General features: G+C 40.6%; 1 protein-coding gene across 7 annotated transcripts in view; it reads left to right on the top strand.

The window, feature by feature from the left end:
- ICA1 (islet cell autoantigen 1) overlaps positions 1-26,124 on the top strand; it is a 70,041-nt gene extending 43,917 nt beyond the window's left edge. For 6 of the 7 annotated variants that reach the window (XM_079948176.1, XM_079948179.1, XM_079948178.1 and 3 more), the window contains exons 7-15: positions 837-962; positions 1,146-1,244; positions 8,595-8,692; positions 11,223-11,272; positions 12,805-12,867; positions 13,062-13,103; positions 19,241-19,513; positions 24,605-24,700; positions 25,840-26,124. In XM_079948176.1, coding sequence (XP_079804302.1) covers positions 837-962; positions 1,146-1,244; positions 8,595-8,692; positions 11,223-11,272; positions 12,805-12,867; positions 13,062-13,103; positions 19,241-19,513; positions 24,605-24,700; positions 25,840-25,961 — 969 coding nt within the window. In that variant the 3' untranslated portion in view covers positions 25,962-26,124. The remainder of the gene's footprint in view (positions 1-836; positions 963-1,145; positions 1,245-8,594; positions 8,693-11,222; positions 11,273-12,804; positions 12,868-13,061; positions 13,104-19,240; positions 19,514-24,604; positions 24,701-25,839) is intronic. The other variant, XM_079948181.1, reaches the window with a different exon arrangement.
- The last annotated feature ends 809 nt before the right edge of the window (positions 26,125-26,933 follow it).

The following is a 26,933-nucleotide window of genomic DNA, read 5'->3' as shown; positions in this document are numbered from 1 at the left end:
TTAGTAATAATCAGGTGAAAAAGCGTATGTTGTGTGTTTATAAATAAATAAAAAAGGTGAAGTATGATTCTGTTCCCATCCCCCAGCCACTGTTGCCTGAGTGAGATAATTCAGAAGTACATGCATCGTTTGTGCCATGTATCTTTTGCCAGTTTAAGCACAGAAACCTTTGTGTCTAAGTTAATGTGTGAACATGGTAGGATTAGAATGTAGACAGTCACTATATTATAGAACAGGGCAGGAACATTGTCAGAAGACGTCCCAGGTGGCTTGAGCTCTGGAAGTGTCTGGATTAGGTTCCAGGGTAATGTTTGAAAATTCTTCTATTGACAAAAATGTGGTCTAAGAAAGAGTGGGTCACCTGAGAAATATGACCTTAATATACTGATGGAAGAATAGGCATGTTTGAGAGCTGGACCTACCATTAGTCACTGGTATTCATTGTCTGTCTTTGCCAAGAGTGAGAGAGGTAGCAGCTACGTCTGCAACAAACTTTGGGTTTTGTTGTTTTGCCCTGACATAGATTTTGTTGAGACTGCACTGTATGTGTGTGTGTGTGTGTGTGTGTGTGTGTGTGTGTAATCTGCCTTTTTCAAGCATGAAAATTTATTTGCTTCTGTGGATATTGCTTACCTCTGGAGAATCAAATTTATTCGCTAGTACTTCCAAGAACTTATTAATTGAAGTGTGGTCTATAAATCCATTAAATAAAACAAATAATGACTCTGCTGAATAATTATTTGGAAATAAGACAGACATGCTGATGAGTGGGTGTTTTCTGGGATGTCCTGGTATCTGAAGAAGCTCTTACTCTCTGAAACTCTCTATATTTATAGGTCCAAGCACAAGTCCGCCATGCAAAACTGAACTTTGACAAACTGAAAACTGACGTTTGTCAAAAAGTGGATCTTCTCGGAGCAAGCCGATGTAATCTTCTGTCTCATGTGCTCACAACATACCAGGTATCGGAAAAGAAAGTATCCACTAAACCAGAACTTCTGCTTAATAATGATACCCACCTGCCTTTATGTAGCAGTCCAATCAAGTTTTCCTCCCCATAAGGCTAAGGTTGGGTATATGAGCAGGAAATCTTAAGTGTCAGTCAACATGCAAGTGTTAACTTTCATTGGTTCTTTCCATTACAGACAACCCTACTTCACTTTTGGGAAAAAACATCTCATACCATGGCAGCTATTCATGAAAGTTTCAAAGGGTATCAGCCATATGAATTCATGATGCTAAAGGTAAGGCATATATAGTGGTTTGTTCATTTCTAGCCTACTTGGCAAAGTAATTTGGATAAATGAAAGAGGGGTGTCAAGCTTCCTTTTTGTAGAAGTTTTTTACACTTAGGAGTGTTCATCAATTTCTATATATCGTAAGTGCAGCTAGTCCACACACACTATGCTAGCAGGCACTTCTAACATGTATTAAGAAGAATGTTAAAATGTATGTTGTAATCCCATACATTTGGGTCAACCCATGTATGTAACCCATAATGTTGGGTTGTTATGCATGTAATTCTAAACCAATGGGACGCGGGTGGCGCTGTGCGTAAAACCTCAGTGCCTAGGACTTGCCGATCATATGGTTGGCGGTTCGAATCCCCGCGGCGGGGTGAGCTCCTGTTGTTCGGTCCCAGCTCCTGCCCACCTAGCAGTTTGAAAGCACTCTTAAATGCAAGTAGATAAATAGGTACCGCTTTATAGTGGGAAGGTAAAAGGCGTTTCCGTGTGCTGCACTGGTGCTGGCTCGCCAGCTGCAGCTTCGTCACGCTGGCCACGTGACCCGGAAGTGTCTCCGGACAGCGCTGGCCCCCGGCCTCTTAAGTGAGATGGGCGCACAACCCTAGAGTCGGACACGACTGGCCCGTACGGGCAGGGGTACCTTTACCTTTACCTTATAATTCTAAACCATGGTTTGGTGCTCTGCAGACAGTCTTCAGTCGCCTAGAGCAAAGCATCTGCCTCACCCCCTCTCCCCACCCCTGCATGGCCTGGCGAGGAATTCTGTCAAGTTCAGAAGAATCACTGCTCAGTGCTATATGCAAACCAGGAATTTTGGTTTAAAACAAACAGTGGTTAGTTAAATAAACCAGCTGCACACATCTAGTTTGGCCTTGAACTTTGTTACAAAGCAGATATTTGAATTTGAAGCTAAGCAGGTATGTAAAAGTTTGGTCAGTAAGTCCAACACAATAGCCACTACAGCACACTCATACTAGTGAAGCTTGCTTATAAGTGTGTTCTCCTGTTATCAGAAATGAGCATACGGGAAAATTATCTTTTGGAATGCCTTGCCTTCCTAATGCAGAATAAGCATGTTCTTAGTTTCGTTAAATAATTATTTGCACAGACCACACTGCAGCTGTCCAAATTAAGGAAGTGTGTCGGTTTTCTAGCATCTGAGTACAACTTGGTGAAGGTTAGGCTTTTTAAGTTCAACAGGTTTACTTTTCAGTTTTCTATTTTAGTTAATAATATAATTAATAAATCAACAATTTTATGAAGTGATCATTTATTCATGCTAAAGTGTTATCTCCAGAAAAAGAGACTCTGCCCTTGGGAACGTGTCTGGAAATAATACATTGCTTTAGCAGTGGGAGTTCTTCTCTCTTTGCTAAACTCTGGTAATGAACAATCTGATAAAAATTGTTTTCTTAGCTTCAGGGTATATTGTGGAAGTAATGTAATTGCAGCTGTGTTTCCTGATAGTTGTATTTGAGAGAATATTTTTAATGCACTAACAAGTCCAAGAATTTTGTTGCTTGGGGGTAACCAGGGGAGTTTGTTCAAGCTTTCAGGATTCATTCTTTTTATTGTTAGGAGAGTGTTGATTCCTCTTGACTCCTTTTTTTGTTAAAGATTAACATTTTAAGTTTTGAAATATGCTGAACAGAGAACATGGACGCACCATTCATATGGTATTATTAAACCTGGATATTTTGTATACCACTTAGCTTTGTAAACTGCTTAGAGGTTCTGTTTACAGTCAAGCAGTATATAAATTTTGTTAGATAAATAAATTTATTTTAACTGCTTTAATATTGAAAGCAGAGAAAGAAAAGAGGACACAGGAACAAATAAGAATGGTAATATGTGAGGAAGGAAATGGTGGAAGGATAAATTGCTGTAACCTTGTATTAGGGGACCTTCAGTGTTTTCTCAATTTCCCTTTTCTCAATGGTCAGTAGTGAAGCATCACTATTTTATGATTTAGAAAATATTATTGAAGAAATGTTGAAGATGAGCTCAGGAAAATATAACTAGGTTCCTTGTCATCTCCACAACCCTGAGAAGGAGGCTAAAATTCTTAAATGTTGCAGTAGAGTCTGAAGACCTAGTAATCATAACTACTGCTGTGAGCCTCACCATTTCTCATGAAAAGGCAAATAGGATTTGATGGGGTTGTATCTGGTATCTGTTACATTACAAATTGTATTATATGGTTGCTATGTATCTTGCAAAAGGGAGGGGGAGTCCATTCCCAATTTTAAATGAGTTTGATTAGACACAGAGGCAGCTACAAAGCCTGTGAGATAAATTAATGTCTTTACAGTTTCATCAGCAGCTTCTATCTGCTGCTTTCATGTATTCTGTATTTTAACATTATCATCGCCAGAAGATACGTCGTTTCTATTACTCAACTTTATTTATTTTAAAAATAAACCTTATTTACAAGTACCTAGTTCTTCTTGTCACTAGTAGTTAAAAAGAAAAACAATTTGTATAACTTTGTACCAGAATGCTACTGAAACTGCCATAACATATTCATTTAACATGTATTTTGTTTTAATTTTCTGCTTGGCATAAATTTCAAAGTTTGGCTTTAGTACTTGTACTGTGTTCATTTTCCTAATCCAGAACGCAGTTATTGTGAGTGTGCTGCTTTCTTTGCAATTTCTTTCCATGTTCCCTTTTGTCTGTATGCTTAGGATTATCATGTAGGCTTTTGGTTAACTTATTCAAAGTTTGAATTCAGTGGCACCTTTTTCTGACCAATTACCGTATTTTTCGCCCTATGGGACGCACTTTTTCCCCTCCAAAAATGAAGGGGAAATCTGGGTGCGTCCTATGGGGCGAACGCAGGCTTTCGCTGAAGCTTGGAGAGCGAGAGGGGTCAGTGCGCACCGACCCCTCTCGCTCTCCAGGCTTCAGGAAGACATCCGCAGCCTAGGCAGCCCTGCGGGGAACCTGAAGCAGAGCGCCCCTCGCGCCGGGCAGATATCTGCAACGTGGGGAGCCCTGCAGGAATTCCCCGCAGGGTTCCCCACGCTGCGGATAGCAGCCTGCCGCCCGGCGCGAGAGGCGCCCTGAAGCAGAGCGCCCCTCGCGCCGGGCAGACATCCGCAGCGTGGGGAGCCCTGCAGCAGAAGCAGAGCGCCCCGCGCGCCGGGCAGGCATCGGCCAGCCCCACAAGCTCGGGGGACAGCAGGGAGGTGCAGCGCCGCCATCCCGCTGTTCCTCGACCTTGTTCGGTTTCCCTGACCTGGTTTTGGGGGGGAAATAAAGGGGGGGAAATTCCTTTATTTCCCCCCAAAAAAACTAGGTGCGTCCTATGGGACGGAGCGTCCTATGGGACGAAAAATACGGTATGTAGTTGTTAATATTGCATAAGCTTTCATTGGTTACAATCCACTTCAGTTGCGAAGATGGAATGACCAGAAGTAGGTCAAGACCGTTAATGGAGTGTTTACCTGCAGTACTCCTCCTTTTTCAAAGGGATGCTAACCATAATTCAATGGTAGAAGACCTGCTTTGCCTGCAGAAAGGTCACAGGTTCAATCATGTCCATGAGGTCTTGGTGAGACTCCTGTCAGTGTAGACAAGAACTGAGCTAGGTGGGCCAGTCTGACTCAGTATTAAGGCTGCTTCCTGTGTTCCTGCTTGAACTCCTGTTTTGCTACCTCAGCTAGCATTTTAGCAACCAGAATCTATGCCCTTGAAAATGGCCCTTCTGAATATTGTTCTAAGGTGTCTAAGAAAACAGAAACATTAAAACTTGTGAATCTATTTCTGGGTTTTATGTCCATTCATATGTTTTCTTAAAGATGGTTCCATTTGGGTGATGTTAGATTGATGTAAGAGCACAAGGTTATAGGGTGATATTATTTAGTCCTGAGCTATGCTGCCGCTGTTACTGATCTAAGTGGTGTAACTGGTATCTGGGTCAATCAATCAAATACCTTTATTGGCATCACAGTATAAAACATTTCAGGTAACTGGAATAATTAAAAAGACAAGGGTGAAGCTATCAAGGGTTATAAGGTCACACTATGGTTGTGTTCAATTGGATATTCTGCTACACTCAGTGCCTTGGATGGAGACCACAGTGACGCCACTACCCCCAGATATAAGAAAAGCATAGAAATTCCTTAATGAAATATATTCTTTCAAAATCAGTCGGCAATCTTGATCAAGTGACTGTTTCAGATGTGCAAATATACAAAATTAGTAGCTCGCATAAATGTTTCCTACCCTGCTTTTACACACTCATTGTTACTCATTGTCACATAAAAAAAACCTATACCAACTCTCATAAATCATCTGGAGGCAATTTCCTAGTCTCTAAAGGTGACCGGGCCTAGACTATGTATAAATAATTATTGTGTAAAAAATATTCATCTTATATAAATTGCTTTTTTTGCAAGCTTAAATCAAGGTTCAACTAGGCAATAATGTTCCTTAATAAGTGTTTTGCTGTTGCCTCTTCTGTTAATTCACCTGCTTGAGGAATATATGCATCTCTTGGGCTTCTAATTCATGTAAATATTTATAGAAAAGCTTATTGTGACGGGAGGAAGAAATGAAATTGCCTGTTTGTTAACTAAAAACACTTTAAAATACCAGAGGTAACTTAAGTACAAACAGCTGTTTTTGGATCAGCATTACATTGGCAGGACTTTGCAACGCCTCCACTAGTGAATCAGTTTGTTTAGCTTTGGGACCAACACAGGAGCTAATGGAGATAAGACGGAATATTCTCCACTTGGCACCCTGTTTGGAATTAAGAACCTTGTGGTAGATCATCTGAGAATGTGTGAAGAAAATCTGATTGTGCCCCACCTGGTTTATTGTGTGCCCTAGTATTTCAAAAGATGGATAGATAATTTAATTTAAAAAATCTTGTTTTTGCTGTTTGTAACTTGTATTTGCATAAAATAACATTCTTCGTGCATGGTAGGGTGACAACATGTTAGTCAAACATCTTTAAAGTACTATTATCTGACTCATCCAATCATAGAATCACAGAGTTGGAAGGGATCTCGAGGGTCCTCTAGTCCAATCCCTTGCAATGCAGGAATCCTGCCCACAGGTGTCTCTGGGTGGGTTCGAACCACCAACATTCCGGTTATCAGCCCGATGCATCCCTTTCCCTATCTCAGAATGCAGACCATGCAACAGCAAATAGCATGAAATAGAAAACCTTTTTAAAACAAAAATAATCTTAAGTGGGCAGAACACTGAAAATGTAGCTGTAAACTTATAAATGGAATGTTCAGTCTTTTGGCAGCCTGAAAAATGCATGGTAATAATGAGGTTAGGAGTCTGATTCTTGGAACAGCATTTTATTATATCTTCTATTATAAATCCCACAACTTGCAAAACTATGCAACATGCTTCTTTCTTTTCAAATAGATTAACTTGTGCTAGTCTGTTGCAGCAGTCTTGTGACTCCTTAAAGCAGTGCTTTCCAAACTTTTCATGTTGGTGACACACTTTTTAGACATGCATCATTCTGCAACACAGAGATTAAACTAACCCCTTATAAGAAATACAGACACTTATCACGCAACACATGTACACACTGCAGCTGACACACTAACGTATTGCAACACACAGTTTGGAAAGCTCTGCCTTAAAGACTATGGGAGGAATCCTGCTAGAGCCATTGCACTCATGGAAGAACTTTTGATCCTGTGGATGCCTCTACTAATGGATGAAAAGGGGAGGCGATTTTTGCCAATTTACCCCTGTAGAATCCAGTGTCACAAAAAATGAATCCAGATAGTGAGGGACCCTTCAGAACATCTAGATGCTTCAGGAGGAAGGATGAACTGGCAAACAAAAAACACCCCACCCTCCCCTCTTCTTCCATTAATGGAGACTTCTGCTGGATCAAAAGTGCTTCTTATGAGCACCAGGCCACCAAAGGAATTTCCTGCCTAACAAACTAATTGTGGCATGCACTTGAATAAAATTCACTCAGTGGTGGTACTAGAACTGAACGATGCATCATAGCTCCATGGCCCTGATGTCCCCAGGGTGGGGAGATGACTGCAGCCCATCAGCAACAGTTGCCCAAAACATCTTTTCTTCACCTCCTTTCATTCCTTCACACCCACACCCACACACCATTTTTTTAAATAGTGGGCATGATGTGGAACAACCCTTCCGAACCACCTTGGTTTCTCAAAGTGCTGAGCCTCTGGGCTCATGAGGGACTGTGAGAATTTAAGGTGATGAGCACAACTGTCTGGAGCTTTGTTCTGCCTTTGGAAAAGGAAAGACATAGGAGTCACTATTGCCACTGTCACATGACCTGAAAGGAGGAGAAAATGAGAAAACCAAATGGAAGATTGCATGAGCAGGTGGAAAAGAACAAGCCACTGTTGCTTTCCTCAGCTTTATTTCACAAAGGTTGGTGGGTATGCTGGAACTCAACAACCTCCATAAAATGTTTTGAAGAAAACAACAGCAACCCTCTCTTTCCTTCCTTCCTTCCCTCCTTCCTTCCTTCCTTCCTTCCTTCCTTCCGCATGGTAAGCCAGGTCTCTTTATCTCGTACTTAACTAAAGAAGGGAAAATTGGCCAGTTTGTCCGCAAACTCTCTCCAGGAAGGGGACAAATGGGTCCTTTTTTCTTTCTATTTACAAAGTAAAGAAAGGGGGATCTTGTTCCTTGAGCCCCTTCTTTCGCTCACTTATCAGGCGGCAGAAAGGAAGGAGGTTGGGGGAGGAGGGATGTGTGTGAGAGGCAGAGAACATGGTGGGCTCCCATAGAGCATTTTGTCCAGGTTGTCGAGCCCATTTCTTTTCTCCCCCCCCCCCTTTATTTCTTAATTTTCCCAAAGATCCCCCAAAATACATGATACCCAAGTGAAAACCATTAATGTTCCTACATAGTGGTCTTCTCATGTGTAGCATAGTTGAATCACAGATGGGAACAAGACAAGAAAAAGCTTGTGGTATTTTACCGATTATTCGTAAGAACCTTGTATATCAAAGCTACCCTTTGCCTCTGTTGCCTAATATTAACAGTATTTTTTTAATGCATATGAGGCAGGATGGGTCATCTCTGCCTATTTGCCACAGTGTATATTTAGCTTTTCTTTTGAAAATCATCTCTATTACATTTGAATCAAATATATCGAACTACCTGCCTGTTTTCCATTCTGTTTCCATTAAAGTTATTTTTCATTGAATTTTAATTGCTGGCCTCTTAATGTTTCAGGAGCTCTCATTTTTCCTGTTTAGATAAAAGTAATTTCCATCACTATGAAACTGTTTTAATGCAACTTTGGATAAGTTTTCAGCATTCCTTCTTGTTGTGTTTCTATATTCTTTTTCATACATTGATTGGTGGGTGACCCAGAGCTTACAAGAGCCTGTAAATAAACTAACGGAGAGTGAAGAAAAAGAGGAGGAATTGCGGCTAGAGAACGCCAGATTAGAAGATGATCAGCAGAATCAGTAAGCCATATGATAAGAATCTGTTGGAAGAAAATAATACTGTGGATGACAATGGGCTTTCAGATTATTTTTAGCTCTACAGTTAGGAAAATGCATATTTCCCCCCAATCCCAAAGTGTACGAGTATCCCAAAAAGAAGACAGTGGGAAGGAGGTGGAAGCTTCTCTGAGTTTGCCTGGAAATCACCTTCTCATTTTAAAACACACAAAAACTGGTTGAAGTGAATGGAAGAACCTTTCTACACCCATTCCTTTTTATAATCTTTTTGTTCCCCTAGCTGAATCTCTTTCTTATTTTCTTCTTTCCCCTTGTAATATTTTTCCCTGCAGACAACACATTTGAAAAATATTTTGCATGCATGCAAAATACACATTGACTTTTGCCTTCCATGCACATGTTTCATGAGTTTCCCTACAGATGCCCTTTTGCATAGGAAAAGTGTTACATTGCATAGATATTAATTACATTACATTAGTCCACCTATCTGCTGTGCCTGGGCTTTGCTCCCGAATGCTGCCCCTTTCCCTTTTTTGCTCCTCCTCACTGACATACTGTGGGTCAGCAAAGCAATAAGCATCTTAGGTATATCATACAGAAGATATAAGCACATTTCTCTCTATACTTTGCCTGCTCATCACTGCTCCTATTGCATACGTGAATTGGAACATATCCATTGCTCACTTTGAGCACTGATTAGCTTTTGTAATCTATACAGGGTTTGGCAAGTGATCCAGTACAGCGGCAAGTACGCTGTAAGAGTATACGCTGAGAACTAAGCCTGGTGGGATTCTAGTTACTGGTGTCAAGAGGCACTATACAGATAGGCTGTATCTTAATCTTTGGTAGTTTGGCTGATGGGGACATGTGAAAAGGAGAAAGAGATGTGATCCTCCTTCTATGGAAACATCCAGAATCAGCGAGGAGGGTATGAGCCTTGCTGTAATCACACGGCCAGCTGTTTAGAATATTCAAGGTTAAGGGAAGGCTAGTTGTTGATTCATTGAAGAGCAGCTTTCAGTGTTTGTCATTAGACCTCATTTCGTTGGCTTTTTAGTTTCTCCAAAATGTTTTTTGTTTGTGGGGGAAATGTTTTTAAGTAGCAGTGTGACATAGATTAGATAATTTTGCTTTGTGTCTTTCTAATTTTGGATATTTAAATGAGGGGTGGGAACCTGTGACCTTCCATATGTTTTTGGACCACAGCTTCCACTGTTCCTGACCTTTCGTCACACCGACCTGGGCTGATGGAAGTTGGGAGTCTGACAACATCTGGAGGGCATCAGATTCTACATTACTGGTTTGGAAGCTTGAGAACACCCACTGCTGAGTCACTTTTCTAGATAGCCATTTTCACTCCACCTATTGTGTTCCAAGGGAAGCAGGTTAAGACTCTTCTTCACAGTTCATGTAAATGTCTTACTTAACAGTATACGAGGAATTCTGAAAGGCCACTGTGAAGAAAATTCCCACATGGAGCCTCTTCCTAGATATAGAGACTTCACGTCAGCAAAGCACTTCTAACCGGCATGAGGAACATCAAAAAGAACACATAAATAAGTTGATGGATGTTAACTTCCTTTTCAGCCTGACTGCATAAGTGACTCAGAAATTCATGTTGTGTTCTTCCTTTTTCTTCTTCCCTGTTCTGTCCTGCTTTGCACCAGAGCTTTATTTCTAAAAGCTTCTGCTACTCGACTTGGCCTGTGGTGTTCTTGTACACCTAAAGACGCAACTGATATGTCCTCAGCTCTGGGCTCATGATTCAGATAAAATCACAAAGTGACAGCAGGCAGAGTAATAGCAATGATCCCTGCCAAGCCAGTATACATCAGTTGCCATGTAATCAGTCCTCTTGCTTATTCAGTGGTTCTGCTGGCCCCTCCACACCGTATCGGGGAGAGTAGTTCCTCTTGTCCTCCAGACGGAACATTGAGTATCTTCTGCTCTCTTTAAATCTTTAGAAGAAAACAAAATAAACCAAGTTCTAAATCTCAAAAGCAAGAATAGCCAACATGGCGCCCCCTGGATGTTGTTAGCAGCACCCATTGTTCCTAACCATTGGCTGTGCCTGCTGAGCCTGATTTGGAGTCCAAACATCTGGAAGGTACCACACTGACTTCCCTTGCTTGTGAGAGTCTCCAGTGAGACTGCTTTAAAATGCTATTTTGCATTAGTTAGAAAATGAAGAAGAAGTGAATACGGCTGTAGTGAAATCACCAGGGCAACAAAGAGAGCTAGGGGAGATGGGAAGATTGTAATTTAGACAGGGTCCCCAACTCATTTTGATTCAGTCACTGCACTGACCATTACATTTAGAAGGATTATCCTCCTGTCACTGTACCTTTACTGCCTGAAATGCCAACATATTTTTGTTTTCTGAAAACACCTTGGAATTTAAGTGTATCGCGATATGGTCCGTAAAAACTGAAAGGGGGCAGAAACAGTTGTAACTTTTTGCCATTATTTTCCCCAATAGCATGCTACACCACAGCATAAACTAAGTTCTTGTTTTTTTACCTTCCAATTTAAGGTTGATTTCGTTAGATGAGGACAGTCACACCAAGGAATCAACCAGCTCAGGTATTTCTTTTATTATGCCTTTCAAACATTGAGCCTGCTTAAAAGTCTCTCATTCATCCTAATAGATGCTATGTGCCAGTTTGTTCCTGCAAACTACTTTAGTGTATATAGCATTGTCTCCGTCAGGGTTTTCTTATCCTAGCTCTAAAAATCCAAAGCACATGAAATCAATTAAGAGCAGAGATCTAAGAATAGAGATTTTATTTAACAACTCTAAAGGCACCTTGGAAAATCAATATCATGGAGTGTAGGCCTCCATATCCTTCTACTTGCTGCCATAACTTTGAGTGACCTCCAGCCTGTTCTCTATAACACAGCACTCACTGTGCTAGAGCTATTGCCTGTATTGTGGTACCATCACACCTCACCTCTTTCCAGAAAAAAATAGATTGGGGCCACTGCTAAATTAGTTGCATTGCTCTGCTGTGCTTCTCCAAACACACCAGACTTTTTTACCTTCCCTGCGTCCCCTGCATGCTTTTTGTGTGGTGGAGCTGGGTTTGGTTGAGGTTTTAACTTGTTCCAGGTGAGGGCCTAAGAGCAAGGTTACCAAACATTGTCAAAAGTATTTTAATTCAGCTGGATTTATGGATAATTAACTGGAGCGAAAACAAAATCTATTTCTAATTGTAGGCAGCCTGGCCGGGGGGGGGGGGGTCTGCATTTTTGAAATAATTTCATTGTAAACCAATTACCTAACCTGGAACAGATGCACCTCACTATCAAAATCACACTGCAGCTGCAGATTGAGGGGAGACTTTGACATCATCAAATATACTTTGAAGAGCAAAATGGGATTTTATCTGTAGGTAACAGAAGTAGGAACCCAACCCTTTCTCTGTTATTGGCAGTATGTTCTTAATTGCACAACATTCTGTCTTGTGCTGGTGATTAGCTTAGCTGGGAGGATGGCCAAATAAGGAAGATTAGAATGCTGATATTTATCACTTCCTTAAATGATTAAACTTGGTAAATGGTCGACCATATTTGAAACTGATTCAGTGGCCTTTCCTAAAGTGGCACCCATTAGGTACACTAGACCTAGATCATGGTGTTTTTGTGAAATGAGTTTTGCTTTGGAAAGACATTGTGTAATATTCAGTGGTAGTCATGCTCAGAGTTGATCCATTGAAATGAATGAACTCAAGCTACTTAAGTCAACTGATTTCAATGGGTTCATTCTAAGCATAACTACTGTTTAATACAACCTCCTGAATTAAAGAAGACCCTTTAAGAACCACAAATAGTTTTTGTGAGTGCCCAGTAGTAGGCTACAAAGTACTGAAAAGTGAGTGAGTGTGTGTGTGTGTGTGTGTGTGTGTGTGTAAGAGAGTATAAATATATAGAATGTGTGTGTGTGTGGTTCTGGAGACTTTTCACCGGTAAATAATTTATCTGGGATAGTTTCAGGTTAAATGTGAAATCCTAACTGCAAGTTAACAGTGCAAAGAGTGTCATACTAGAAAACCTTTGAAGCACATTCCATGTTTAAAGCACTTTAGGTTCTGACCTAGAAAATATTTTGGTTACAGCAGAAGAAACTAAGGACATCCTGAGTACTTTTGGGGAGAGCTTCAACCACAGAGAGAATTCAGGTATGTCTCCTAGACATGCAGTGCAGCCCTATACATGCCTACTCAGAAGTAAGTTGCATTGAGTTCAGTGGGACTTACTGACAGACAAGTTGCATATGATTGCTGCCTAAAGAAAACGGTATAACTGCAAGTATGAAATGTACATATAAGAGCCTACATCTCAATAACTTTCCCTTATGTTTTGCCATTTTTAGGAGCCATAGATGACTTATTAGACTTGAAACCTGAGGAAAATGGTATGTAATCTTTTTGTCTGACTGTTTTATCAATTCTGCAAAGGGGCACCAAACATAGTATTTTCTTCTTTTTCTTTGGCGATCACTCGTAGCCAAGTAAGATTGTCTTCCATGAACATGGTCTTAACAGTGAGTCTATAAGTGACTGTGGAGGCCAATTCTGGATCCACACGTCCTTCCACAGTGGGAACATAAGTTTCCCGACGAGAGTTCATCACGGTGCAGGTTTGCCAAGCGTGCCTTCCTCTTAGCACATTTCTCCCTTTCAGCCTGAGTTCAAGCGTCTTCAAAGTCCATGACACCTTTGGTAGAGGCTGGTCTCCAATTGGATAATTTAATCTTTTAAACAATTGCATTATTTAATCTTTACTAATATAAAAACTAGCTATGTCTCGATGTGATCATCCACTTTGGGCGCTTAAGGGTTGTAGAAGAACATTCACCTCAATTTGTGAACCTTTTAGTATGATATTGATGTAGAAAAGTATCTCCTTCTGAACTAATAGTGATAGTAATAGTGTCTGTCAGTTTCCTTGACTTGAAATGCTGTTGTAAGCAACAATTATTCTTCCACTGAATTTTTCAGCCAGGCAAAATTTGCCAGCTATGCTTCAGTGGTCCATAGCAACTGTGTTTTTTTGGGGGGGACAGGTGTGTGCGCCATAGTACATTCATTCTGGCAATAATTCTATGGGTGGTATTCAGCTAGGTTTTACTCAGAGTAAAAAGTAACATGACTAAATCCATTAATTTCAACAGGTTTGCTCTGAGTAAAACATACCTATTCTTGTACCTATCCCTCCCCTCTTCTTTCTTTTTTTTGCCTCTGAAGCTAGATTCCCACATTTGGTTGCGGCATGCTGAAGTTATCACATCACTTCTGATTCTGATTGTTTCAGCACATCTCCCACACATGGGGGTGGCTAGTATTTACTGTGTAAGGGAACCTATTAGCTCACAAGTTTTTCCCAGCAGTAGCTGCCCTTACACAGATACTTATTCATTAAAAAAAACCACTGTGTGCAATGTATGAAGCAGAACCATCTTGTATTGACACTTGCAACCACATTAGAAGTGACTGTGAATTAAGCTTGGCTTGGCTAACCACTAAAGTGCTAAACATACAGCAATCTCATAGTATGCCACATGAAGGAGTAAATCTATATCAATGGAAGGTAAAAAGCAGACTGTGTTCTGTAGAATTTTCTTCAATACTGTGATGGCAAAGGACAATTTATGAAAAGAAGGGATAGATTTACTGTTGGAAAAAGGAAGCGGCAAGGAAATGCTGAACACAAGGCAAAGAACAAAAGGGAAGAGAAGGGAGAAGTAACAGCAGTGCAAATAGTTTATTGATAAAAGTCATGTTGGCCCTTCTTTAATAAGAACTCTGTTCTTAATGAGTACACAGCTACAGTTTTTAGAACACAGAGAAATTGTTTATGTCTATTATACATGACTTCTTTGTGAAATACCAGCAGTATATGATGACTGCATCAAATAGCCTTGTTCTTTGCTATAATTCTGTTAGATTTTTTAGTAATAATAATAATTACTATCATTATTATCTATCATCATTATTATTTGCTATTGTGGTAGATGTAATTTCTAGCATAGCAGAGGAATGGTGAAATGTTACTATTAAAACCATGTCTTCAATATATGTTGTAACTTCATGATTCCCTGCTAGATCTGGAAATTCCAGGAAGCAAAACAGGCTCTCTCAAACACATTAAAGCACTATGTAATATATCAGGGCAGAGAAGTCAAAATAAAGAGGAGTCTTACAACATAAGATGTGCCTTACACCAAGGAGAAAAGAGTTGCAGTGTTTTATGTCACATTTATCAAGAATGTTTTGCCACATCTAGACCAATAAGAGAGTCTTTTGGCACAATTGCTTTTCATTTGAGCCACATGGGTCAGCTGTGGCTTGTGAAGTGAAACATCAGTGATGTCACCCACTTGTAACATGAGCTTTACCATGACTGAAGACTGCTTATATTTCCTGTATTGTGACTTTCTGGCTGTAGTGAACTGCTAACCACAAATCCTGTTTTTTTTGAGAGAGAGGAAGGTGGTTCAAATTTTTTAAATACCTAATTAATTCCAAATTTGGTATGCTAGGATGCAACTTTTGACTGCCATCTTTGATGCAGCTGGAAACTCACACTGGATTATATCAGTGTAACTGACTACTTATAATATTGGCCTTTCTTGACAAGTAAGTGTGTAACTGCAAAGAGGACTGAAGATGTAAACAGAACATTCAGCCCTCAAAATTGTCAGCCATCATGCAGGTTAAAGCTGCTGTTTTCTTTCATCCAAGTTGGTTTTATTCATGGTGTGTAGGTTTTTTTTATTCTCCCAAGTGGTGTTGACTCATAGGCATTTTTAAAGTCTGTCCCCTAACTTCTCCTCTTTTCACGCCTCCAATAACTTCACTCTATGTGTTTGAAAGAAGACTCAGTCACTTTTGAGTAAGACCTACTTAATGTATAGATGAAAGATTCTTTCATCTATACATTTCTAATATGCCCAACTCATTACAAGAAAGTATTTATCTTTGCTGTGTTATGTGTGGATAATTTAAGTGCAGAGAAGGTTACTTGGCCAGCTGAGGCTTTTATTAGAAAAAGCTGCCTATTGTACATGCTACCACTTACTTTAGGTAAGCTCCACAGTGATGAAGCAATGACAGGAAGATTTCAAAAAACACCTAGCATCGTACACATTGCTGCAGTTTTGGAGCAAAGCTTCAAGCACTTTCATGCCTATTTGGAGACACTAGCCTTTTCTACCATGGTTCCCTCCAGATGTTTTCAACTACAGCTTCATCATTGACTAAGCTGGGTGGGGTTGATGGGAATTGCTGTCCAAAAGATCTGATAGGTACCAGGTTGCCTCCAACAGCAATGTTTTGGGAGTTTTGATCATCTGCTGTCCCATCACACCTCCCAAATAAACTCTTCTTTTCAAAAGTCAATTTCTGGAGAAGACGAAAAGCAGCAATGCCAGATAAAGGACCTACTGGGGCCTCAGGTAGTTGCACTGAAATGAAAAGCATGTAGAGTTCCAAAGCTCACATTCTGAAAGAGATCATGTTTGAGGAAAAATGGAGAAGTATGTTGCTGGTTATACTAAATTCAGTTTCTAATGAGGTCAATGTTCAGTCTTCAAATTCACTGTAGAAAAATGTTCCAATAGTAGATGGAATTCATTCTCTGAAATAATTCAGCTGTGACAGCCCCCTGGAGTATGCTTCCTTATGAGTAGGTTGAAGTGAAGTTGGCCAGACTGGCATTGCCAACTGTTGTGAACCCGAAGTTGTGGCAAGGATAGCATCAGACAAATTCTAGCATCAAAAACATTTTTATTCTCCCAGGCACTTAGACAGCTTGGGCTTTTGGCAGCAACTGATGCTCACCTTGTACGGAGTGAATGGATAATTTGTGTTGTTTTTGATTATCCTTTCTTCCCCCCCCCCCCTTTTGGATGACCTTTTTTTTAAGCATATCATATTTGTATTAACTTATTAAATTTATTGTGGATTGTGTATTTTTATTATTGCAAATTGTTTTGGAACACCCCTGGGATGTGTGAATAAATATTGATTGATTTAAAAGCATTTCTGAACTGCTTAATATGTAAACAAACCATACAGAAATATAAAAATTTAAAATGTAATAAAAACAGTAAAAAGGGATTATAATAACTAGGAAAAATATATTATGAAAACAGATAAAAGCAGGAATACAGTAATAACAGGGTGTATTCTTTTGGTCAGGGAAAGCTTGGGCAAAAAGAATACATCTTTGCAAGTTGTCTGAAGCAAAAGATGGATAATGCATCATGTATGGCAGAGGAAAATGCATTCTGGAATGCAGGGGCAATGGCAGAAAGGGGCCCTTTGCTGAGTTACCACCCTGTTATATTCTGAATAAACTTTCCCCAGATGTTCTACAGATCTTGCAGGTCTTTACAGGGACAGGAGGTCTTACGGGTAACCTTGTTGTTCATTGTCTACTATATTTCTTGCCCACCCTTCATCATAATGTCCCAGGGCGGATTAACATCTGAATATAACTGATACAATACAATGGTACCTCCAGGTTACAGACTCCGCTAACCCAGAAATATTACCTTGGGTTAAGAACTTTGCTTCAGGATGAGAACAGAAATCATGCAGTGGCAGCAGGAGGCCCCATTAGCTAAAGTGGTACCTCAGGTTAAGAACAGTTTCAGGTTAAGAACAGACCTCCAGAACGAATTAAGTACTTAACCCGAGGTACCACTGTACAATCAAACAAGTTAAAACTAAACCATCAGTCCAGAACAGAGTAGATGTCTTGGTAAAGGTGGTCAGGGTTATTTCTGCCACACAGTTCTTCCCACAAACATGCTCTCTAGAGAAGGGGAAGAAACATTGTGGCTGGACAGATTCTCAGGGTAGAATCACATGTCCATTTCCCATGGAGGTGCTATTTTAAAACTTCCCATATGGTGAGGCTCGCTTTTGAAAGCTGGTCCGTATTTCAAAGAGGCTAGGGGAACATGGTAATGGAGAGCTCTGAAGCTTCCACCATTCTTTCCACTGTCTCCTTGAGAGGGAGGTGGAAAGTAAAACGATAGGCTAGCAGTAGGCTTTAGTGACTCATTTGCTGGTTCATTGAGTTTTCCTAAGACCATAAGAAGAGCCCTGTGGGATAAAACCAAAACTTAAGCTAGTCTAGCATGCTTTCTCCTACCATGACCAACGGGATGCCTATGGAATCCCATAACCAGGAAATGAACAGAAGAGCTCCCTTCCCCTTCAACAGTGACTGAAATTCAGAGGTCTACTACCTGTAGCTGTCATGACAAGCAGCCCCTGATAGCTTTATCCTTCATAATTTTCTCTAATTCCCTTTTAATGCTGTCCAAGCTGGTGGCCATCACCACAAATTGCGGTAGCAAATTCCATAGCTGACTTTGCCATTTCTGAAGAAGTATTATTATTACCTAGAATTTTCTACATGCTAAAATTTAACTCCTTTTTCCCAACAGTGGTTGATTGGACACTGTTTGTTATCCCTGAGCATCCATTCTTGCCCCTCCAGTGCATGGGCATATAATCAATGTACGGTACAATGAATCACTGTATCTCTTTGCCGTCTACACTGGTAAAGCAGCCAAGTCATATTCCCTTCCTGTTTACTTGTCATCCGGAAGAGGGGGCATTCTATGCTTCTCCATTATGTATTTCCTTCATTTTTCATCTTGTAGACATCTGAGCCAGCATAAGGTCAACCCCATTCAGCAAAATTCCTGGTTGGAATGCTTTGCTCAGTAAGAATAGTGTAACTGTAAAGTAAGCTCTTCCTTTTCTAGGTAATCCATCATGAACCTTCTGTTTCTTGTCCATATTAAATCACATTTCTATTACAACAAGGATAAGGACTTCTGCAGGAAAGGGGTTTTTCATCATTTTGGATCATTGGTCAAAGTAGTTCTTTTGTTGAAATATCTGGTTTTTATGTGGAAAAGTGGGGGTGTAAGCCACTGGAGGTGTCTGCATTTTAAATAACTGTCAAAACATGAGTTATTGCATGAACTATGGCATCTAGAGAGGTTAAACTGAGAGGTGAGAAATCATAAATGTCCAGACTGAATTCCAGAATGTGAGGAATGAGAGGTGCAGTTGGAAGATCATCTAGTTTAGGTGCTCCCCATAAAATTATTTTATCTATGCCTCAGTCTCTAGGGCCTATACCAGGTCTCTTAGCTAATCCCTTATTGTCTACTCTGAAGCCTAAGAATTTCAAGCAAAGGTCTATCCCAGTGTTTCCCAACCTTTGGTCTCCAGCTGTTTTTGGACTACAACTCCCATCATCCCTAGCTAGCAAGACCAGTGGTCAGGGATGATGGGAATTGTAGTCCAAAAACAGCTGGAAACCAAAGGTTGGGAAACACTGGTCTATCCTGTTCCTTTTAACTGGGACTTCTAGAGATTGAACCTGGAACCTTCTGCATGCACCGTGGAGCTATAGTTCCTTCACTACTGGTAGATCTGAATGGGCATTCCTTAAGTATCTTCCTCAACCCTTACTTGTGTTTTTTCTGATTTCTTTCTGCTTTGGTACTCCTGCTTCTCCCAGCAGCATCAATGGACCCGCTTGCAAATTCTTTGGAGACTGAGGCTACTGATAAGGATGATATGGTATTACTGAACGAGATTCTCAATGCGTCTTCTTTGGACGACGGCGAATTCAGCAGAGAGTGGACAGCTGTATTTGGAGAGGACCCACTTGCTGACATGCCCACAAGCTCTTCCGCAGGAGAAATGGAGAACAATAAGTCATCAGCGTCAGGCTTCCTTCCTTCTCAGCTTTTAGACCAAAACATGAATGACTTGCAGTCCTCCCTTCAAGGTAGGTTTATTTTAGGCTGATTAGCAAACAGATGGGCTCAGTCCACCAACCTGATGCCGAGCGCTGTGCCATGCATGAATGCATGTGAACTAAGACACATACTTACTTGGGAGGATATAGCCATAACCACTAAACCAGATCTTTCCAAACTTTATGTTGGTGACACACTTTTTAAACATGCATCATTTTGCAAAGCAGTAATTCCCCCCCCCCCCAGCCCCGGGAGGAGCGTGGGGAGCGATTGCATGACACACCTGCATACTGCAGCCAACACACTAACATGTCGCGACACACAGTTTGAAAAGCTCTTCACTAAACCGTAGGATAGTGTTATGTGCATGAACCTTGGGCTTAAGTGCTCTCTCCCTCTCCCTTTACAACCATGAGGAGATAATTGATTTATTATTATTATTTAATTTTGTATACTACCTTATACTTGATCAAATAACTGGTCCATCGAACTCAGTATTGTCTCTAGTACTGACTGACAGTAGTTTCAGATGGGTTTCTCCCAGCCCTACCGACAGATGCCAGGGATTGAACCAGGGGCAATTTGCATGCAAAGCATGGAATTTTAACCTAACCAGTTGGTTGTTTTGTCCAAATTGGGACAAACTGTGGTTAGGATAAACAGTGGTTTGTCAGAACAAGCCAGGATCAAGCCATGGCTTCTGATCCTGGCTTCTTTGGATAAGCATAGGGAAACTGTAGTTCCCAGTTCAGACAAAACAACAAATTGCAGTTAGTTTAAAATGGAAATGAATGTTTACAATCTCCATGCAGACAGGAGGGAAGTAGGCTTGTTCACATAAAGCTGAACTAGGTCTTAGCCAACATTACATCTGAATCAGGTCTCTTCTCTCAGTCACGCTAACACTCTCCCATGAGGTTTGTAGGTGTGCCTTCCAGGAAATAGCTCCTTCCCTTGGGTTACTCACACTAAGCTCATTTATGCATTTTCCTCTCCCTATTTTTACCCTGCCTTAAGTATCAGTTGGCTACTCTGGTGCTGTAAAATAGATGCATCTGCACAACAGGCTCAGAATGAAAGTGCTTTGTTAGTTTGCAGCTCTTGTTGCTTCAGTGCTCCGTGCACAGCAGACCAGCCTCCTTGCTGCCAATATTCTATGTTAATCTCTCCGCTGTTTCTTGGGCAGATGGTGGTTGTGGGAGGGAGGCGTAGAGGGTGAAAGGAAAAAATTGTCTCATTATTTTTAGAGTGAAGGGATGACGTGTGTGAAGGGTTCTTAACTCCTCCAGGGTGTTAACGTGGGCTGGTTTGCTTGTCATTTATTGATGGGAAAATTATTCCTCTGACATTCCTCAGGTAGAAGAAAATAGTAGAGCCTGGAGTAGCAATAAAAAAAACTGTTGTTAAAGGGACCTTGTCAAGACTGGCATGTCTAAAATAGGAGCGTGTCATCAGTGAGGCTTCAGTGGCTTCAATCCAAGCACTTTGGCTTAATAGGCCTCTGGACAGGGGCATATCTGGCCTCTTTGTCTAGCGTAGTGCAGATGCTTAATGGAATTGAAGTACTCAGATTTTTAAGGTGATATGGCATAGGAAAGTCACTAAGTCACTAAGAGGCAAACCAGACACAGTGGGGCAGATCTGCGAACAGGATCTCCTATGATTGTTGGTAGCTGCTTTTTTAATTACAAACTATCACCAAGGGTAGGGAGGGCAATTAAATTTAAAAGCAGCCAGTGAGTGGGAGAGATGTGGGATACCTGCATATTGTTGTGGCAAATAGCTGCTTTTGGATGAGTGTGATTTAAATTGGGAAATGGCACAGATGGGGAATGGTTAGACCTTTCTCCCCAGCACTGTGGCCCCAGTGTAGATCAGCTACTTTTAAATGAAAACTATCGTTCACAAAGGGACGCAGGTGGCACTGTGGGTAAAAGCCTCAGCGCCTAGGGCTTGCCGATCGAAAGGTCGGCGGTTCGAATCCCTGCGGCGGGGTGCGCTCCCGTTGCTCGGTCCCAGCGCCTGCCCACCTAGCAGTTCGAAAGCACCCCCGGGTGCAAGTAGATAAATAGGGACCGCTTACTGGCGGGAAGGTAAACGGCATTTCCGTGTGCTGCGCTGGCTCGCCAGATGCAGCTTTGTCATGCTGGCCACGTGACCCGGAAGTGTCTCCGGACAGCGCTGGCCCTCGGCCTCTTAAGTGAGATGGGCGCACAACCCTAGAGTCTGTCAAGACTGGCCCGTACGGGCAGGGGTACCTTTACCTTTACCTTTTATCGTTCACAAATCTACCGCATTGCATACGGTTTGGTGCTAAAAGACTGAATAGTGAGCCAGGAGGTCTCTAGTTTGAATCTTGCTTTTGCCCTGAATTGAAGGCTGCTGTATCCCATCCCACCCCACCACACCCAGTTTGGACTACAGGCCTGTTCTCTTCCCAACTCTTTCGAACATGCAGTCTTGTACATTTGTTGTTACGCAGTTGAGGCTACAACACAGTCACAGATCACTTAAAGGAACGGCTGGTGGGGAAATGTATTATTTACGACATTTGCAGAACGCTTTCTTTTTTGCCAAATGCAATTATGTCATTCCTTTTCTAAGAAACCCATAGGGCAGGCTGGGATCCCAGGCTGAAAGAGCATGACTTCCCCAAGGCCAATGAGAGAGATCAGGGTGGAGCAAGGGCTGGGGTTCGTGTCTCCTTGGTTCACTGCCAACACACTTCCCTTCCGAAAGAACACAACTGTTTGCAATGCTATTGGTTATCTATGACATCCAGCACAATATGGAGAGAGGTTGTTTTCCTTCTAAGTTAACCAGTAAAAGCTATGCCCTGTTAAATAACTGAAGGTGTATTATAAATGCAAGTAACCTCTCATTTTGCATGGCTGAGGAGCCAACCGTGGCAACTATTTTTCAGAATTTCCATTCCTAGTAATGTAAGTGGTTTTCTTCCAAAGTACACAGGCTTTGCTTGTTAATTGAAAATGTCTCTTTGCTAGGATTATTTTTCAGAGATCTGTTTAGTGTATGACTGGCAGAAAACAAGTCTTCTTCAACTGCAAATTACTGCCTTATTCCACAATGCCTGTTAAGTAAACTAGAGAACTTACTGTTTTGTGATCAAAGCAGTTATGTACAGGTTGCTAGCTTTGTGTCTCAGTTTCCCATCTAGCTATTAATTATCTTTGATGGCATCATATGTTAATAGAGCAGATGTTTTTGCTTGTATAAGGTTCCAGGTAAAATCCCAAGCATTTACAAATAATAAAATACCTTGGAGCAAACAATGCTATACAAAAGCATCCTGGCAGACTGAAAAAACCTTCTGCTAAGTCAGGTTCCTAACTGTGTTCACGTCGTTAGTTATTGCTGATCAATTAAATTGATTATCTTTTTTTTTAAAATAATAATGGAGGTGTCCTAAGAGCTGTTAGACTTCTTCCATCTCATTTACTTTAGTGGGATTAAATCATCTTAAAGCTGGTTTCAGATGTAATAAAAAACTACAATTATGCTAACCCCACAGTTGAAGATCCCAGTGTTCAGTGTTACATCTGAACCAGATCAGTTTGTGGGGAAGCTCAAGTTCAGACATTGAAACAAACCATGGTTTACCCAAGTACTCTGTGGTTTTGTGTTGCCTCTGAATTCAGCCTGTGCACAACATTTCAGCAATTTATCAACTAAGCATGCCTGTTAATCCCCATTGACCAGCAAAGAGGCAGGCATCATACAGGCATGCTTCACTTCAGACGTGGGTTAAGAATATATGGAACACTTTACATCCACCGGAAATTGTCTTAATTATATTTTCCTGTCCCCTTAGTCTTTTATCCAGTAAATACAGCCTTTGTCTTTTAGTCTGTTTTGTCTGCCTTTAAAACCGTATTGTTACTGCACCCATTTATTCCCAGTCTTCACTTGGTCCTCCAGGCACTATTGTACTGCAAGAAACTGTTATTGTTGAAGGGCTCCCTTTGCAGGTGAAAGAAGGCAAAAAGAACAAATGATCTGAGTGTGTTTCAGTCAGTCCACTGATTATGTCACTGCCTCCTCTGGCTACTTTTCTAACTGCAAAGACTGCTTTAACAATAAGGCAATCCCTTTCTCCACTCCTACCTGTATTTCATTTTGATAATAATAATTATAGGAATCATTTTTAATTTATGTGTACAGGAGCTTTTTTCTGTGGCTGAACAATCTAGCTGTTGCTTCCATTTTTAAATTTAATTGAGGCCAAGAGAATGACTGCTTGCTTCACCTTTTCCACATTTGTACGGTTGCTGGCAGAAGAGTAGGAGGTTTGGTTTCCTTAATGTATCACTGATAATCTTGCATCTAGTCATATCATGAGCTGCTCTTTGAGCAGCCAGCTAGTAAGCACCAATATTTTTCCCCCAAAGGCCAATTTCCCCTGTAAACTTTGCTTGTATTAGCAATGGAGGACACTACTTTGTAACATTATTCAAAAGTTTTTCCTAACCACCCTTTTGGACCAAACTTACAGACCCATAGGGCACGTGTCAGGCACCTGAACTGCTAGTAGTAATACTAGCAGATCTATTACAGAAGGGCTGGAGCCTGTTTGTTGTGGGAGCCTTTTCCAGACAGTAGGCTGGATTGACTCCTGTTCACTATTTGAAACGGCAGTCTGAAGGTCCCCACTCCCAGTCAGCAGATAGATCTGCTCATGAGCTCTGCTAACAACTTCAAAAATATCAGTTGTCAAAACAAGCTGTACTGTTAGTTTCAGTAGATGAATGGATTTGATGGAGCACTCAAGACAGTTAAAGTGAATGCAAAAAAAAAAAAAAAAAGACTCAAATACAACCCTGTTGCAGTAACCGGTGAGGAAATGAGTTGTTTAATTTCTATCCCAAAGTACACAAGAAGAATTTACAACAGGATTAAAGTAACATAATACAAAGTACAAAATGTAAAGACCTACATAAAGCAATGAAGCCAGAGCTGTAAAGCAACAGATCAGGACAGGATTTTTAGAAATTGTTTTTAACAGAAGAGTTTCAAGCTTCAATTATTACTGTCGTGAGCAGTGTGAGCTCGTTAAGTAATTATAGCTGATTGACAGAAATGCAACTGTTATTGAATTTTAGGTTGGGCAGCCAGCAGCATTAGCCCTACACCTGTCCCACAGACCGCCCAGAAATCCAACAGCGTGAACACGACCGTCAACAAGACACCTATGAAAGGTGACAAACACGTTACTCTTTGATTGTGTGTGCACCAACACAGCAATACAAAGCTTAGAGTTTTCCAGGTGTTTGGTTGTGTGTGTGTGTGTGTAGTCTTGCAACTACATAAAATGGCTTCCTTTCAGGAATTGTCTTCTAATTATGCTCTAATTGACAAGTTATTTAAGTAATCGGCACTTGACTATCAATGCTTGCTTGTTGTCAAGACCTGAGTGGAGAAACTCCACTGGGTCATCACTTGGTCACACTCTGTGTTGACAAAATCTCTTTCTAGAGACGCTCTAGGAACTCAAGTACTCCTGGCTGCAGGCAGAATTGACCCTTAGGGCCCTCCCAGTGTTGGGTCTTTGGTGATCTCCCTTTCCATTTTTGCACAACCTCCAAAAGGCTCATCCAAGTGAAGATGATTTCATTAAAATACTATGAAGTGGTTGGGAATGGAGAAACCATGAGCCAATCCACCAATTGAGGGAGTTTGTGGGCTACCCTCCTCTTCTCCCGATGTCCCTGTGCTTAGGAGCCAGGGAAGTAGCTAATTGCTAAAAAGGCCTTCTCTGTGATGGCACCTAAATTATCAAACTTCGTCTTCAAATGTGTTTTCTGAGCAACATCATTGTTATCTTTCAAGAAAAACCCATCCCAATCTCTTGTTTGTGTTCTTAATGATGTTTTAATGGCAGTTAAGATCCTCTTAATTTCTTTTTTACTGCTGTTATGTGATATCTTCGTTTTTACCTGCCAGTTATGCTGCTTTAGTTTCCATTATATTTTACTGCAATATATTGGTTTTTTTCCTTTTCTAGTCAACTTTAAGGGCAGTGTGTGTGTGTGTGTTGCAAATTATATAAATAAATAATATAGAACTGTAAACCGCTTTGAGATTTTTCTAAAAAATGTAAGAAAAATATAGAAATGAAATAATAATAACTGCAGAATATTTAAATTTTCTGTCAAAAGCAATAGATGAATATTGGTTCTATCAGGCATATATTACATATTTTCATCAGTAGTGCATTCTAAGTCCATACCAGGTTTGCTTATGTCAGCATTAGTATATTTTTTAAAAAAACAACAACTGTCAAGCAAAAATCTTAACTTCTTGGGGATTGTTTGTCTTTTTTTTTTCCTTTTTGCAGAAGCTGCAAGTTCCTCTAAAGATCTAACGGCTTGGTTTAGCCTCTTTGCTGATCTGGACCCCTTGTCCAACCCAGATGCAGTTGGGAAAACAGATAAAGAACACGAATTGCTCAATGCATGAGTTGTCTGCCTGTGGTAACTCTCACTTCACCATTCAAAAATGCATTTATTGGGGCTTTAGAAGAATTTAAAACCAGATCAGTATACTGTTGTACGACTTACTTCTCACTTCTGTGCCATTCTAATAAAATCAAGGGATTGACCTAACCCCTTTCTATAGGTAACAGTTATTTGCTCTTGTTTTGTACAAAGAGTTTGCAACTTCTTTTTTTGTATGTGAATGTACCAAACGAAGTTTTGATTTAGAGAAGACTACTGAATAGATTAGTGTACTTGCTGTAACTTGGCTCTTGGCAGGCAGAGTGCCATAGCTAACTCAAGAGTGAAATATAAATAATAAACCTATTTTTTATATCTTTTTCTTTGTGTAAATCAAAACAAAATCATGTAACTGGAGATTGCATGACCCAGTGGTATATTTGATACTACCATTTAGAAAGTAGTATATAACATACTGCTGTGATGTTAATTTATAATTTCTTTTGTTAGTATCCATAGTGAAAAATCTATACTCTGGGGCTAATTATTAGAGAATTATATTTGAGTATCTATGAATCTACTGTGCTCATTCTCTAATTCTAAATTATTAGGCAAATGGCATTGTATAAGTCCAAGCCGACTGCCCAAACTACATCCTCCAGGCATGTTCAGTTGTACCAGCAGTTTCGGCAATTGGAGACCAGGTGGTATAGACTTTGCCAACATGTGTATTTACAGTAATCATGGTTTCCATACAAAGCACTTTTCATCAAAGCTGGTTTCATACACACATGTTCTGTCGCAACACTCTCCTTTAATAAAGATGGTTTTGACAAAACGAAAAAGTGTAGCTGAACCTTTGTCCTGGGAAATGGGAGCAATTCAATGGATGCAATCATGATTTAATAATAAATTATTATTGTTGTTATTGTTATTTATTTAATTTATATTCTACCCATCTGACTGGGTTGCCCCAGCCATTCTGGGTGATTCC

This window comes from Podarcis cretensis (genome assembly GCF_951804945.1).
Source record: "Podarcis cretensis genome assembly, chromosome: 12".
Lineage (NCBI taxonomy): Eukaryota > Metazoa > Chordata > Lepidosauria > Squamata > Lacertidae > Podarcis > Podarcis cretensis.
Note: the sequence above shows the minus strand (reverse complement) of the source record. Positions and strands in the feature narration are given on the sequence as shown.